This window comes from Cavia porcellus, unplaced genomic scaffold (genome assembly GCF_034190915.1).
Source record: "Cavia porcellus strain 051 isolate PalLab524CR breed Dunkin Hartley unplaced genomic scaffold, mCavPor4.1 scaffold_23, whole genome shotgun sequence".
Lineage (NCBI taxonomy): Eukaryota > Metazoa > Chordata > Mammalia > Rodentia > Caviidae > Cavia > Cavia porcellus.
The window spans coordinates 36,774,652-36,791,138 of record NW_026947506.1 but is presented as its reverse complement, the minus strand read 5'-3'; the positions used below and the strand labels follow the sequence as shown (position 1 = coordinate 36,791,138).

The following is a 16,487-nucleotide window of genomic DNA, read 5'->3' as shown; positions in this document are numbered from 1 at the left end:
GGAAGAATTTTAACTTCCTAGCACCCACACATATGAGGAAATCCTAGCATTTTCCACGTCACAGTTGACACATTTCAGGGAGCCAGTGAGGCGCTGAGCTGAGCTGCTTTGTGGGTTGGCCTGACTGTCATGGATTGTGGGACCTTGTGAGATGGAGGAAAGCGAAAAGCACAGAAAAATGACTGCCACCCTCTAAGAAACTAAAATAAACTGAAATAGCCAGCAGTCAAGGAGCAGCTACCAGCGTGTCCACATCAGAGCACTTACTGAGAAGACACCTACCACTGGCATCTGTGTACTGCTTACAGAGGTCCTGATACTGTAGGTTTCCCAACCCAAAGGATAATGGAGAATAACACCAATTAAAAGTCACAAGAAAATATTAATTGGCTTTTTCCCTCCTGTACAGAGAGTTGAATCCAGGGCCTTTACACTGAGCTACATCCCAGCCCTTTTTATTTTATTCTGGGGGCTTTGGGAGATAGGGTTTCACTGTGTAATTCAGGCTGGCCCAGACTGGCAGCAGCTTTCTTGCCTCAGCCACCCAGAATGTTGGGACTCCAGGCAGTGCTACCATGTCTACTGAGTAATTGACTTAAACAAAAACTGCAAGGCTTGAGAACCTCCCTGAACAAGGCGCTTCTGGTCATGGTTTCAGGGGCCCAGCCTGGAGAACTTAACAAGAGCCTGTCTCAAAAAATAGGGGCTAGAAATGTAGTTCAGCATGAAGGTCCTGGGCTTAATCCCCATGACAGCAAAATTAAATATTATACAGGGTACTTGTGATTATATTCCATTTCTATCACAATCTATGTTTTCAAGTAAACTTCAGTATCCCATATAAACTACCAAAAGGGAAAAATTTCTGCTCTATAACTAGGTACATCCTCTGCTGACCTTACTGTCAAACACTCATTCCCCTGCCGCCAACTCGAATCAGGAGTCCTAGGAACACGGTTATGGGAGGCAAGCAGGTCACCTTCCAAAGTGACAGAAGAATCAGGACTGTTCCAGAGCAGAGAATAGAGGAGCAGGCAAAAAGGCCATTCTTAAAAAATAGCCTCCTTAGTCTGAGTAGCCTCTTGCATAGCAGCAAGAAGCAGAGGATCTAATGATCCGTGTGGCGGGGAGGGGGGTGGGCTATGCCTTGTGTTAGATGAAGCTAGTGTTTATCAGTGGTGATGTTACAGCAGCCCTGGCACAAGAACAGTTGAGTGCTCCATTTTGTCCATTTATGGCTAGTGGCCACCCTACTGGACAGCCAGGTACAGATCATATAAAATAGAATGCTATTCCATTTAAGAACATGACTCAGTGTGGTGGTTTGGAAGCACAAGCCCTGGCTGAAGCTTAAAAGACAGCAGCCCTCCCAGCAAGGAGGTATGTGAGGGACCATGGCAGCCTCCAGTTCTTATACCCAAGTGGATTAGCTCCTCTCGAAAATGTTTGTGTCAACTGATGCAAGGAAACATGCTTCAGGCCAGACACTGGGGTCCATGAGAGCCAGCAAAGCTGCTCAATGTCATTTTTAAAAAATTTCCGAATGTAGTTTGACATCCAGCTACCACTGATTGCACATGGTGGTTTTTAATTCCAGTGTACTGAAGCTTCTTAGATGGACCACTAGATGCCCATTACTGGGTTGCCACCCAGCTTGCTGATAGAATGCTCCCGAACCCTTACCTGTAGAGCTCCCCTGACGGATCAATGTCACCATCTCAGCTGACCTGCTTCCCCCAGTAGCTCAGAGGACTGGCTGTAGGGACTGAAGCTGCAGAGCTGATCGTAGGTCACATGCCCTTGAGTTCCAGGAGTCAGCCTTTTAATAAGCAGTTAAAGATGAGTTCTCATAAAGCTGTATTTCAAAACATGTGTTTACCAGAACCGAAGGCACGTTGATTCAGAAAAGAGCCTAGTGACTCATTGCAAGTAGTTTTCCCCTATCTGGGCTTCAGTGTCCCCATTTGAGAAGAAAGGCTTGGCCCAAATCAGAGGGATGAACCACAGGGGACTGGGCGAGTGGTCAGCCCCCAGGACAGCTGTCAGTTAGGGCTGTCTTCATGGTGAACAGCTGCTCCTGCCTGCTGAGAGAGGGGTATGCTCTGCTCCCTGAGCAGCTATCCAGGGCCAGCTTTCAGGCTGTTCTCACCGTGCCTCTCAGTCATACTACCTGCCCCTACAGTGCAGCCCTCCTCACCCTGGATGGACTTGGAGTCTGGCTCCTCCTTGAATGTGCCTGCAGCCTAGGGGACAATCAGCGCTGGAGAGTCTGAACTGGGGGGGACTGCCCTCTATGCTGGGATCCGCTGGCCCCGCCTCCAGGCACATGGCTCTGAGGTTAGGAAGAAGTAGAATAGACAGCAAGTAAGTAGTCTTCAGCAGACATCTACACAAGGATTTTGGATTTTTGTCCTGGTTTTTTGTGGCCATAGTCAGCTACCTATGCTTTGCTTCCAGTTCAAGGATGCCACTGCCTATCATGTATGTTTATGATAGTGTCGCACTCTGTAATCCATGCTGGCCTTGAACTCAGTGTAGCCCAGGCTGCCAGTGAAGTCTCAATCCTCCTTCCTCAGCCTTCCAAATGCTGCAAGGATTACAAGCTTGTGCCACCTTGCCTCACTCCACATGTGTCATCTTATAGGTAGCCATTTCCTGTTTTTGTTTTTTTTTTGTCTTTTTGAGACAAAATGCGGTTCAGGTTGGCCTTGGGCTCACTTTGTAGCCCAGGCTGGTCTCGAACTTGCAACGATCTGCCTGCCTCAGCTTCCCAAGTACTAGGATTACAAGAGTACGCCACCATGCCCAGCTCAGTTGCCCTCTTCTGATGACCCCCATGCAACCTTGAGTTCAGCCTGGATCATCACCAGTCTGGTGTGTTTGGTCTGGGACCAGGCCTACAGCAGCTGCTAGGGAGGAGTGCGGCAGGAGCTATGGATCAGGCCCCACCAGTCCTACCCCCAGGAGGGACAGTGATGAGATTACTCTGAGGTCACCCTGATGAAATGCACTAAAAGTGCAAAGTGGCAGCATTCTTTTTTATAGAAAATAGTGTTACGGGAGAATCATGACACTGGGTCACGCTGCTGACTGAGAGTTGGGGTTTCAGGTCACTGGAAAACATCTAAATGTCAAAGGGGAAATGTGTCTAAAAATTCTATACACATGCTTGACTTCAGACAGGATTCCATCCAGAGAAACGCATTGTAGGTTACAAATAGGGACAGACAAAAACGCACTCATCTACCAAACCTGTCCGAGTAGCACAGTGCTCCAAAGAAGTCGGGCGGTCTTTCTTTGACTTTGACTGAGTGGGAGCTGCTGCTCGGTGTCCCTGCCTGGCATCCTGGGAAAGGACTCTGCTACACACCACCAGTCATGGAAAAGATCTAACATTCAAAGTATGGTTTCTACTTATTTGTTTTAGGAGAGAGTGTCTTGAGGCTGGCTTCAAATTCACAACAATCCTCCTTCCTCCTCAGCCTCTGAGTGCTGGGTTTACAGGCACATGCCACCATGCCAAGCTTTTACTGAATACATATCACCTTCACATCAAAAATGCAAAAAACTGCTAGGCAGAGACTTGACTATATTAAGTGAATGTTTTATTAATACCACATACAAAAATGTGCACAGTGAATTTTCATCAAGTGACTCTATAACCAAGACAAGGTCAGGAAACAAATTTCTGGCCACAGGAGTCTCCTCTGTATATCCCAGAGTTACTGTCCCTCCTTCAGGCCAGAACCACACACACACACACACACTCACACCCGGTACAGAGGTGCCCTCAGAATTGCCCACTATCGGGATGCGTGCTGTGTATTGTTCTGTTGGGTTTCCAGTTTGAGCTATTAGCTCAAAGCTGCCTATAGTATCCTGGGTTTTTGGGGGCCACATGTGTGGGCCTGCTTGTTCATACTGGGAGTGGAATTGCTGGCCCCAGGGTATATGAGTGGCACTGAGAATGGGATTTGCCCCAAACTTGAATGACCTCAGGTTGTCCTAATAATTACTTTTCGGTTCCCCTCATAGCCGTTGCTGCTGTTTTTCTGTTCTTTCATTTGTATTTTGAAACAAGGTCTTGCTACATAGCCTAGAATGACCTAAAACTTGCAGTCCTCCTGTCTCAGCCTCCCCAGTGCTGAGATTACACGCATGTGTCACCACTCGACCAGTGGCTGCTTTTTGCCACGTTACTTTCAAAGATTCTCAATGATCACTTTTCTCAGATGCTGTGGGCTGAGCACTCCTGTACAGCTTATTAAACAGTGGCTGAACTTGTTTAAAGTTCACTTAGGCCAAGAAGAGGACAGCTGGCCCATAGGTGGCTTCTGGTTCTGTTAGGAGGCCAGGGCACTCTCTCTTTGCGATGGCCATGCAGGAAGGGGTCAGCACTTTGCCCCAAAGGAGAGCAGAAGGAAGGTGGTTTCACAGAGGGACGCGAGGGCCAGGGCACACAGCTAGATGAGCCATGCTTGAAGTGATGTGTACGTGTGCTGGGGTAGATATCTTGGCCACTGAGGCTCCTTTCAGTGCCAGGCTGCTGCTGTTTGTGCTCCAGGCAGCGTGGTCACACTCTACTTTGAGCAAACAGTTGATGAACCTCCTAGTGTATTTTCAAAGTAATTAGCCCTTAATCTCATTATGAGATGGAAATTACACCAGAACCAACTTCTGGGTCTGCCAAAACAACTCAGTATATGCTGTAGGAACAAATCAGGATGTCCTGAGCAGGGAAGTTGCTTTGTTGCTCTGCACTCTGATGAAAAACTAGACAAGAACTGGGTACCCTGCAACCCAGCCCCGAGGGGCAGGTCTGAGGGCACAGCCCAAGCAGGCACCCCCACTTGTCTGTGGCCATGAAAGTCTGCATTGAACATTCCGCACACACTAGCACAAAGGCGGACACCCCAGCTTTCCTTCACTCTGTTTAGTCTGCCTGTTCCCAAAACCACTGGGAGCTTTCTAGGGACCTAAGGACACCTTACTGGGATGACACTGCCCTCTGCTGGGTGGCCAGGAGAGGTTAGCTGCAGCGTCTTGCTAAGGGGAACAGCAGGAAAGATTTTGAAAGACCACCAGCTTTTTAGAATGAGGGGAACGAGGTGCACTTGAGTGAGCTGTGTGTCTTGGTGCCCATGTGAGACCCGCAAGACCTCCTTCCCCTGGAGACCCAGGAGCAGAGGCCTGCCAGAGCTCGTGAAGGGCCAGTGTCTGAGCTCAGCTGACATGTGTATTTGGTTCTTTTATTTTTGGAACTTTTTTTACAAGATCGGTCTCTGGAAATTGGCATCAGCCCCTGAACCAACAAGGTTTTTATTTTTACTGTTGTCTTTTGTATGCCATCATTTCAGGATTTGGCTCCACAGAAGCAAAGTGCCGTGTATGGTTACAGCTCTGAGAGTCTACGTTTCCCTGAAGTGTGAGCTGTTCTGTTAGCAGGTGTCTTCTTCAGTACTGAATGAAGCTCCTTTGCTCCGTATGATCTGCTAGGGTCTGTTTCCTGATTTAGATGGGTTTGTTGGCTTGTAGGTATCACGGCTGATCTGTGCAGGACACTCTGACACATGTGGTCTGGAACACTGTTGTCTCTCCCTTACTCTTCCAAGCAACTTAAGATACCTAGGCAATCTCAAAAACAGTTCTTAGGCTTTCCGTGGCTCTACCCACCTTATTTAAAATTTCGTCAAGAGCCTTCCATAAACTTCTTTTTCTTTCCCCAGAGTGACGCAAATGGGACCGCCAAGCTACCTTTCCTCAGGTACGCAGACCTCGAAAGCAGCTCTCTTGAGCATGGTGCCTCCCTCCCGATGGTAAATCGCCAGCAGGATCCTCCATGGGGCCAGGTGGTGCCCAGCCTAGGACGCCCAGCCTGAGCAGACCTTCTTCTTGGAAGACTATGGCCACCTTTCTCTTCATCACTTTAGTTATTCCTGGGAGTAGGGCCTGACATAGGGCAGTGTGGATCTGGCCCCTGTCCCAGGAAGGCTCTGCCACATGGCCTTCTCCCTAGCAAAAGACTAACAAATTGGCCTGTCAGGTGTTGGTGACTGGAAGCTTCAGGATTAGGCCAGGTGAGGTGGCACGCACCTGTAATCCAGGCACTGACGCAGTCTGTAATAAGAGTGTCACAAGTTCAAGTTCACTATTTAGCAACCAAGACCCTGTCTCTCTCTCTTTTTTTTTTGTCTTTTTCATTTTTATCGGTACCAGGGATCGAACTCAAGACCACACACTTGCAAGAAGGCACTTATGCCGCTGAGCTAAATCCCCAGCCCCGCCTGTCTCATTTTTAAAAGGGCTGTGATGTAACTCAGTGCAAAGACCTAGGGTTGTCCCCAGAATCAAAATTTTAAAAAGAAACAACTTTGGAGTTCCCAGGATGCTGGCATGGAGAGAAGTGCCAGAAGCTCTTACACTTAAAAGTGCCACCCACAGTTTGTATATAATCAGAAGATAGTGAGCACTAGGATTTCATAAAACCTGAGCAGTAGTTATTAATAGCCAATCCCTGTCTTGGAGTGTTAATTTCTTCTTTCTCTCTCCTGTAGTGGAGAAAACCCCTTTGCTACTGTGAAACTCCGACCCACGGTGACAAATGATCGATCAGCACCAATCATTCGATGAAGATGCCAAAGATTCTCCTGGTTCCTCTACTGTTCGGTTCTCATCTGAAAAATGATAGGTATCCATTGTGTGGCAAGCTCTGGGACTGTTGGAAGCTTCACCAGAAGGTGCCTGATTTTCAATGCATCCTACTTGAGCAAATCAATGCATTTTCTCAATTTAACATAGATGGGCGTACACATTTCTGTCAAGATAGACCAGCTCAATCATTTAAAAATATTTTCTTCCTGCTCTATCTAAAAACAGTAAATTTGGTTCCAATCCCCAGTGTATCTGTTTTTAATATTCTATTTTTTTTTTAAAGTTGCAGCCAGAATAACAGATAGTTTGCTTTCATGACTGGATTTCTGCATCTGATCATAAATGAGACCAGTTCTGTTTCATAAAGCATGTGCTCTTAAGTAGCATTATGATGTCTGTCTAAAGAAAATATTATGTAAGTTTGCATCTTAGCATGCAAATCATAATTTTAAGCAATATAAATTATGGAAATGTATTAAATAGAATTTTTAATTACAAACTTTAAACTCTTGATTAAACATAGAGCATCCCAAGATGGAGAGGTCCCGACCACCCAAGTTACAGGGCTGGAGTGCTGAAGTTCTGAGATCTGAGACATTTTGCCTGCCTGTCTCATAGCTATACTTAGTATCTCGTGTTAAGAGCTACCAGCTGGCTTCCTGGAGGCCTGGCACCCTGGAAAGGTGTTCTCCCTGAGGGGAGACCAAAGCTGTGGCTACTTACTGGGAAACCTCCTGGGGTCCAAGTTTGTGTGTGTTTGAACCAAAGTCACTTAATGAAGCCAGGATGACTCTGGTGGCCCTAAAGGGCAGAGCCTCTATCTCAGTCTGAAATCACCTGTAGGATTCTGGTCAGAAACTCCAGGGCCTGGAGTTTATCCTTAGCTACCAAGGAACAATAAATCACAACTAAAATTCACACCCAGGCCACTCACTGGGAAAAGGGGCTGTTGCTTATCATGGCTTTTTTGAGCTCATCCCTTGTGAATATTTTTCAAAGTTGGTCAGTGTTTCAGTAATAGTAGTAAACCAACAGACATAAGACTTCAGGCACTGGCAGGCTCTCCTGGGAGGACAACCTGGCACCTCTATGCAGGGTTAATATGCAAGATTAGATCACCCCCTTCCTGTCCTGTGGCACTATCCTGAAAGGTGCCCCAGTCAAGTTCCAAATTTACATAGGTGAGCCCACCGTTTCCAAAACACAACAGCAGAGTTGATGGGAGCCCTGTTCTCAGCAGTGGAGAACAAATGAGTGCCAGGTTTCAGAAAATGTGTGAAGACTGGAAAACGTCGGGGAGGTCACCTGGCTTTGGTACAGGGGTTCGGGAAAAGACCCCAGGACTATCGCTGCAGTGTGCAGCCACTACAGGGCTCTGTGGGGACCTGAGGCACATGCTCCGCCGTTGTCAGTGTTATGGTTTAATGTCAGTAATAAAGGAGAGAATTTGAAACCTGTGTCCTTGAGCTGTCAGAGCCAACTGAGGCACACACAGCCTCCTAACTAAGTCTGCATGTGTCAAACTTGCTTCGACAAGGTCCATACAGTAGCAGTGGGCAAACACTGAACAAGCAAAAGCAGCTGAACAGTGGTATGAATCTCATTTATTTAAAACAGTATTTCTCACCTTTCTCAAATTGAAGACTGCAAAAAAAATAAAAGCAATGTTTTTTTTGTTTGTTTGTTTGTTTAGCTGTTATTAACCTGGAGAGCAGTGTTGCCTCCCACCCTCTGTGAGACCTAAGCTGGCACATGCCAATGCTATCCCACCTCACTTTACAAAACAGTCCTGAAGCTTAGTCAAATAAAACTACTGTACACAACATTTACATTAGAAAAGATAGCTGGCCCTCCGGAAGCCAGGTGTGTTCTCTTAGGTGAAAGTCGCGCCACAGTTGGGACATCTCCGCTTCCTCAAGGCAAAGCAGCAGATAAACCCAAAGGGAAACAAGATGATGGCCAGGAAGATGCCCAGGAAGGTGAAGCAGTCCTCCAGAACGCCGACCCTGTGGAGACAGGAGGCATGAGGGTCAGCCCCACACACACACCCACCGCTGCAGTTTACCCAGCACAGCTGGTGACCTACAGAGGGCCAGCCTGGGAGGTGCAGGCCTCACCCAAACCATTGCAGTGGTCAAGAGTCCATGCTTTCTCGGACAAGAGGAGAAAGTGACAGGAGGCAAATGATAGTTTCTTTTTTTTTTTAAAGTCTTTTTCCTTTTTATCGGTACCAAGGATCGAACTCATGACTGCCTGCTTGCAAGGCAGGCACTTATGCCACTGAGCTAAATCCCCAGCCCCTAAATGATAGTTTCTACGAAAGCTCCCACAAACTGAAAACAAAGAGCCCCCAAACCAACTCATTTAAAGTATTATTTTCCCCTATTGAAGTTTTAGATTTTTTTTTGCATGCCCAAGGAAAACGCCGTCCAAGTGATTAAGATCTGGGATTTTGTTTCAGTACTGGGGACTGAACTAAGGGCCTTTGCACTGAGTTACATCCCCAGTTCAAGGTCTTAAGTTGCCTGGGCTCAACTCTGTGTGCCTCCTGCTTCAGGGTCCCAGGGTATACTTTTTTCTTTTTGTAGGGTAGGTGAAAGTCTTAAATCAGTCATATTCATACAGTGTCTAGAAGGCTTCTTGAGACTTAAGCTCAAGGATGCTGCATCATATCATAAAGTCTCCCTTCTATGTGTGTAACACATGTCCCACTGAACAGTGTCAGTGACCTGAGGTCATCACTCAGTCAAGGGTCTTTTCAGAGGCTCCAAAGATATTGGAAGCAGGAGCCCCATAAAGGTCACACACGTAAATAGCTCCTCAGGCCACTTCCGGAGAGTTCTGGACCCAGAGGGGAAATTATGAGAGCCACATAAGCACAAATGAGCAAAGTGTCCCTTCTGTGAGGAAGACTCTAATGGGCTATCCCCAGGCCTCAGTACTTCAGGGGACCAGGCCTCGTGCTCAGGTTCTTCCCTCACAGGGGAAATGCCTCTGTGGAGAGTGTGAAGGCAGCAGGAAATGAGGACAGAGATGACAACATGGGGGTAAAGGGTGACATCCGAGACATGGGGGACAAGCAGGGGTTCTGGGCATAGGGAAACCCAGCGAGTTCTCCTTTGTTAAGGAGAGAACACCCAGAAGCTCCACACCCATCCCAGGCATCTTCCTTCCCCAACAGCACTGCCCACCTCAGCGCATAGTCTTTCATCGTCCCTTTTTCCCAAACAAACCCACAGCAGACAGAAAGGTCCAGCAGCATTTTATCACCTCACCCCAAAAGTTCTGCAGAAGGAAGGTTTCAGGTTACTTTCTCTTCTGGCAGTGCCAGTGTCTTATTTACCCACAGGCTCTGCACCCCAGGTAAAAACTTTCAGAAAGCTTCTGCTGTACCCCAACTCCTCTGGGTGGGACACAGGCATCTCTGTGCTAAGGCAGTGCTTGTCAGAAGCACTGAGTTTGTGCTGTCCAAGTTAACACTTATTTTGTGACTTTAACCAAAGTACCCTCTTCTAAGAACCACAAAATCACCAGATCCTTTCATTTTTCCAGCCCTGCCACCTGCAAGCTCAGGCCAGGCAGGACACTTCAGCCAGCACACCCTGTCTGGGCTCAGGGCCTTCTGACCAAGCGTCAGGCTGGCTGCAGAGCCAGCTGGAACACACTTGAGACCACCCTGGCACCCTCTACTTTCTGCAGCTCCTTAAATCTCAGGCCTCTTTCTGTTTCTTCCAGCACCTGCATTACTGTCTACCTTCAGGTCAAGTCCCAAGAAACAGGTCTGCCATGTTGCAGGTAGAAACAGTCTCAGGAGCTGGGCATGATGGTGCACTTGTTAAATCTTTTTTTTTTTAAATTTTTTATTTTTATTGGTACTGGGGGTCAAACTCACGACCATGCACTTGCAAGGCAGGCACTTATGCCACTGAGCTAAATCCCTGGCCCCGGATGGTACACACTGCAATCCCAGCACTCTGGAAGGCTGAGGCAAGAGGGTCCCAAGTTTAAACCCAGCAATTTATCAAGACCCTGTCTCAAAAATGTTTCAAAGGTGTTCAATCCCTAGTACTGTGGGAGAGGCCTGGCCTCTAAAGAGGTCCCGAAGTACTGTACCTACCCCACCATCTCCAGTGTGTGAGGAAACCAGAACTTCCAAGGACCACAGAGGCAAAAGAACAGTGACAGGCTGAGCCTCTGCCAGGTTGGTCCTGAGAACCTGCAGCAGAGTGGAGCCCAGTGGGTGGAGCCCAGCTTGTGCTCTGAGGCCCTACTGGACCACTGGCGCCTCACTGCCCCAAACAGATGCGGAGGCCCCATCAGGGTGCAATGGGGCTGGGGAGACTTCCTGTGTTGCCTGTCTCATTCACAGGCACCATCCCAGCTATATGTTCTGCTGTCCCCTGGGGTCAAGCATCCTGCCTCTTAATTCTCCATCCAGACCCCAACCCTCATCTGCACTCCTCTGAACTCTCCTCACCAGCTGCCAGGGCACCAGCACTAGTTGGCACTGTGGTTCTTGACAGGACCAGGCCACCTTCTGAGGTGGCATCATAGTCATCAGACCCATCCTGGGAACCTGAAGAGTAACAGAGATTGGCCCAACTGGCTGGCCTGGCTCCCTAACTTTGCAGCAAACTCACCTGGCAGAAATGGGACAAGCACACTGATGTAGCTATTTATAGCCCTAATTTATCCTGCATGGTGGGAAGTATTAACTACAGTACCACCCCACTCCTCAAAAGGAGGTGGCATAATCTGGATTTTTAAAACCTGACACCTGATCTAAGAAATGTAATCCAGACTCTTGGCCAAAGTGGTTTCACAGATCTCCACAGGGTCCTACTGGGAGAGCAAGCAGGAGACCAGCGTGTCCCCAATACCACCTTTATCTCCAAATCCAAGAGGTCCAACTCAGCCAGGACTTGTCTCAACTCTGTGCACTGGCTCAGAACCTATATCAAAACCTGACAGGCATGGCTCCATGGAAGCTAGGTCTCATGGGGGAGGGCCAGGAGGATATGGAAGTTGGAGAGATTAGGGAACTAACACTGAAAACTCATCTTTAACCCTTGACTAAAGCCTCCCAGAGCCAGTGACCACTGGTCCACTGGGTCCTCTGATGTGTGCAAAGCCAGGTGCAGGGAGGTCCCCACACCTCACTAGACCACGTGGGCAAAAGAGGCAGAGAGGGAGGGAGAAGCAGGAAGCTCTGAACTGCTGGGAACAGACAGCCCTGACAGTGTCCTGGACCAACAGCCAACCAGAAAAAGTAGCCCTTGACCCTCCTGTGTCCCCCCAGCACCCCCACTCTGTTGGTACCTTGTCCTCACAGGAAGCTGAGGCTGTGAGTGATGTGGCTAGGTCTGGATCCTGCCATCCTGTAGAAAAAGACCCCACCCCAGGCCACCAGCAGCCACCTCCCAAGATGGGAGGCCTCACCCAGAGTCCATAGCACTAAAGGACAGCACCCTCTCTCAGGAAGAAGCAAGCAAGCACAGGACTTCCTCTGTTGGCAGCAGCCCTGCAGCCATGGCTGGGATAGGACTGGATGGCCCCCAACCAGCCCCAGCCTGCCCAACATCTCTACTCCAAAAAGGGACCCCACTGGACACAGTGAGCTGCCTTAACAGACAGTTCACTAAGACCTTTGGAGAAACCACCTGTCACTTGGAGGCAGTTCTCATCAGCCCAATTCTACTCTCCAGCTTGACCCCCAGGGACTGGCTCCTCACATTGGCAGAAGCCCAGGCCCTGTTTTGGTCTCTGCTCCCAAACCCCTCCGGATGCCTTTTTCGTCACTTTGTGCCTCAAAAGCGTCTACGCAGACCACCCAGTGCCAGGACCACCCACACTCCAGGGCCTCTGGGCAGCACCGATTAGGAAAGCTGCACTTTCTTTACGTTTCCAAGACTCCACTCTCCCCAGATTTCCTCCTGCCTGTGGCCACACCCACAGCTAAACATGCAATGTCTACAACCCAGTCAGGACTTGTGGGGGTCCTGCACACACAGGAGGCACCTTCCACTTGTGACCTGTATTCCCAGGGCCTTGGCTTGCCTCTCCCATCCTTTAGGGCAGAACAGCCCCACCAAGCCAGAGTTGCAGAGGGGACAGAAAGACCCAGTTGCAGAAGCCCAGTATGTGTGTGGACCCAGCGCCCCAAAGGGGCCTCCAACAGCAGGGCAGGCTGCCATGAGGAGGACAGGCAAGAGCTAAGCACAAGACTCACTCATCTGACGGGGGTGTAAGAATTGCTTATCAACAGCTAAAAAAGGAAGGTGGAGTCAGGCGCTAAACAGGCTCAGACGAGATGGCAAAGTGACAAGCGACATGGGGCTCTTATGCCAAGCTCACTCAGAGGGAATTGCAGAAGTGTGATTTGGGCAAATTCATACTAAGCCACTGAGGAGGGAAGGGACAGAGCCTGGCAGGCTGGATCTGGAAAGGGAGGAAGTATGGTCATGTGAGAAGTATCCTGTTGCCCAGCCCTAAAACAAGACAGAAACAGGCTTCCCTCGTTTTTTTTTTAGGGGGAACATCTCCATACTATCATCACAGAGGACTAGCCCAAGGGCCACACACCCTTTCTCCAGCCTGAGGGCAGTAATGGCTGTCTACTCATTTAATGCTGCTGCCACAAGGGTAGCAGAGCATGTCCTCAGGGAGCTGAGGGTCAGCAGTGGAAGGTACTGTGGGCAGAAGATAGGGATTCTGTGGAGGCAGGCCCTCAGGGGCCTGGAGGATCAAAGAGTGCTCTCTCTGGGAAGGGTAGGGTATGGTCAGAGGCTGAGGCAGGGGATTTCTAAGTCTAAGCCCAGCTCTGGCAACTTAGTGAGACCGTCTTCAAATTTAAAAAGGAAAAAGAAAATAAGTAAACAGTTGGGGGGGTGCCTTTTAATTTCAAGGTTCTATACACAGCAGTGCCCCAAGAGCTCTGTCCTAGTTTTTTTTGGTGGTGGTGGTGGGGGGGGGGCAGTACTGAGGATTGAACCCAGGGCCTGTATTGTTATACACATCTCCAGCCTTTTCTTATTGAGCTAAGTCACCCAGACTAGGTTCAAACTAGCCTCAGCTTTCCAGAGTGCTGGGATTACACCTGTCTTCTGGTACACTCCCCTCAAGGACTAGGCACCCCCAAACTTGTTCTCCAAGGAACTAGTGTCCTCCACACTAGCCACCGCTGCCCGGGAGTACAAAGGAAGCAGCCAGCTTCCAGATGAAGGCAGTACCCCACAGGAGCCCAAGACCTTCCCCAGGATGACTCTGTTCTCTATGTATAACTGGGGAGCCCCCTAAGTGGATGCCACAGGCCTCTGAAAGACACAACTCACCTCTTGTGGAAAAGGAAGTATCTGGGAAAGGGCTCCCCATGGTGACAGCAGCCCAGCCTCCACTAGCCCATTGCCCTGCTGCTTGCCTCCCCTCCTCCAAGTTCAGGAGCAGAAAAGAGCCTCAGACCATCTCATCAAATACCATCTCCCAGACAGGAAAACAGATGCCAGCTGCACCTGGCAGGGGCTAGGATCTGATCCCAGCTCCTCTCACTCAGAAGGCCCATGAAATCCCAGCCAGAACACTCTGCTCCAGGCTTTTTTTTTTTTTTTTTTAAACAATACTAGGAATTAAAACCAAGGCTCTCACACTGAACTATACCCCAACCTTTTTTACTTTTAAGACCGGCTCTAAATTACTAAATTGCCCAGGCTGGGCTCAAACCTGTGATCCTGTTGCCTCAGCCTCCCAGAGTGTGGGATTACAGGCCCCATCATGGCTAGGCATCTTTTTGCTCCTCCCTTTAAGTAGACCAACCCCACATCTCTCCTAAAGTTGGGGGCTCAAAATGACCTCTCCCCAAAAATATACCATCAGAATCTTCCAGCTGGGCTGAGTGGTGACATGACCTCAGGCACAGCAGAGCTGTGCATGCCCAAGAGGCAAGATTATCCTGAAAACTCAACATAGAGGCTGTCCAGCCCCTGCCTCTGCAGTACTTTCCCAAGCCTTCCCAATGGCTTTCAGCACTGGGCACCTCACAGGACTGCCTTCAGGCTGTGCCCCTCTTTACCAAGTGCACTCCAGGTACAGCCCTGCAGAGACATTCCTAGGAAGCAGCCAGTTTCCTGCCCTCCCTTCCACTCTTCCCGGTCTCCAGAGGCCAGTGTGCCCACCAGGCAATGACCATGCCCTGGCTGGGGTTTGCACTGGGGTCCACCTGTGGCTGCACTAGCTAGGTTACACCTCCCCTTACTAGGCACGTGGTCAACTCGAGATTATGGGTCTTGTCCTCTCCTGGTGCCATCCTCCTATACAGCTGCCTCCAGGGCTCTGAAATCATTAACTTCTCTAGGGCCTGACACATAAACTTCTGAAATGAGTCTAAGTCCAAACCAGGGCAGCTTCTTAACTCCATCTCAGCAACTTCAACTTCCTGCTCCCTAAGGAGGGCTGAAACCCTGCTCTGCTAACTGTCTGCTACCCAATCATCTGAGGGCCCCCAACTACCACGGGCAAGGACCAAGTCTCATCTGAACTTGAATCTCCAAGACCCACAAGAGAGGAGTATGGTGCTGCACCTCAGGCTCCAAAAAAAAAAAAAATCCTCATAAAGTTTCTTTCGGCTCCAGTTTGAGGATATGAAAAAAAACCACTCCAGCCCGAAACAAAGAACCACGGGGTTTCCTCCGGGGCCAGCTAGCAGCCAGAAGTAACTAATCCCTGCTGGGATTCAGCTACCCTCACAGCTGTACCTTCTCTGGCCACCTGGACCCCTCCCCCCCAGTTCCTTAATAAACACAAGGGCCACTGGACTCTGGTCTGGCCCCGGGCAAAACAAACCTTCCGCCTTCTTAAAGAATCAACCACACAGTAAACTTACAGAAATTATAAAAAATAAAATAGTTTTAAAAAGAAAAACAGAAAACTATTGCCATCGGGTCCCAGAAGCAAGAAGCAAGGAAGACTCATCGGTCCCCATTGTTAACATTTCTGCTTCCCGCTCACTCGAGGTGCAAAGCCCCCAAATGTACTCAGCTCCCCAGGAAAACGAGCCCACCTCCTCTGCTCTACAAGTTACATTTATTGCCCCGAGAAAGCACACGTGCCGCCTCCCACAGTGCAGCCTGCAGCCAAGGTGCCCCTGGCACCAAGGACCCAACCCCGGACCCCCCCTCACCCCGAGGTCTCCTCGCGAGCACGCTGGGCCGCCCCGGGCTGGGACTCACCTGCACACCGGGCAGCCTCCGACGACGACAATGGAGTTGGCAGGGTACCGAGTGACCGTCCGACTGTGGATGCTGTACACCCTGGGGTGCGGGGTGGGAATCCCTGTGGGGGAGGGGAGCACATGAGCGCGGAGTGGGAGCAGAGACCCGCCCCGCCCCGCAGCGAACTGACGGCCGCACGGGGAGCCGCGGGGGCTCCGCGAGGTTCCGGCGCGCCCCGGCTGGAGCCCCGAGTGCGCGAGCGCGGACCCGGGCCCACCTGTGACGAGGTAGGGGTAGGGCGGCGGCGGGGGCGCGCTCGGGATGGCGCCGTAGCCGGGCGCGCCGCACGCGTAGTCGCCCTGGCCAGCCTCCAGGTTGTAGGCGGGCGGCCGCTCCTGCAGCAGCGGTTTGTGGTCCATGGCGGCCCGGCCCGCCCGACCACCCGCTCCAGCCTGGCCCGGCTCGCTGGCCCGCGGGGACGCGGCGGCAGCGGCGGCGGGGACGGCAGTAGCCCCGGGCGGCTCGGCCCTGTGAGGCGGGGCGGGCTCCGCCCCCGCGGTCACAAGACCCGAGTCACGTGTCGGCGCGGGGCGGGGCTCCCGGCGTCTTAAAGGGGCCGGGCCTCCTCCTCCT

General features: G+C 50.3%; 2 protein-coding genes across 2 annotated transcripts in view; one reads left to right on the top strand and one right to left on the bottom strand.

The window, feature by feature from the left end:
• Baiap2l1 (BAR/IMD domain containing adaptor protein 2 like 1) overlaps positions 1-8,329 on the top strand; it is a 91,167-nt gene extending 82,838 nt beyond the window's left edge. The window contains exons 13-14 of the mRNA XM_013152675.3: positions 5,727-5,764; positions 6,555-8,329. Coding sequence (XP_013008129.1) covers positions 5,727-5,764; positions 6,555-6,630 — 114 coding nt within the window. The 3' untranslated portion in view covers positions 6,631-8,329. The remainder of the gene's footprint in view (positions 1-5,726; positions 5,765-6,554) is intronic.
• An 18-nt stretch (positions 8,330-8,347) lies between these two features.
• On the bottom strand, positions 8,348-16,273 carry Bri3 (brain protein I3). Its single transcript, NM_001172827.1, has 3 exons — positions 16,132-16,273; positions 15,873-15,975; positions 8,348-8,657 (listed from the first exon to the last, which is right to left on the bottom strand). The coding sequence occupies exons 1-3, from the start codon at positions 16,271-16,273 to the stop codon at positions 8,525-8,527; spliced, it is 378 nt and encodes a 125-aa protein (NP_001166298.1). The 3' UTR covers positions 8,348-8,524.
• Positions 16,274-16,487: the final 214 nt, after the last annotated feature.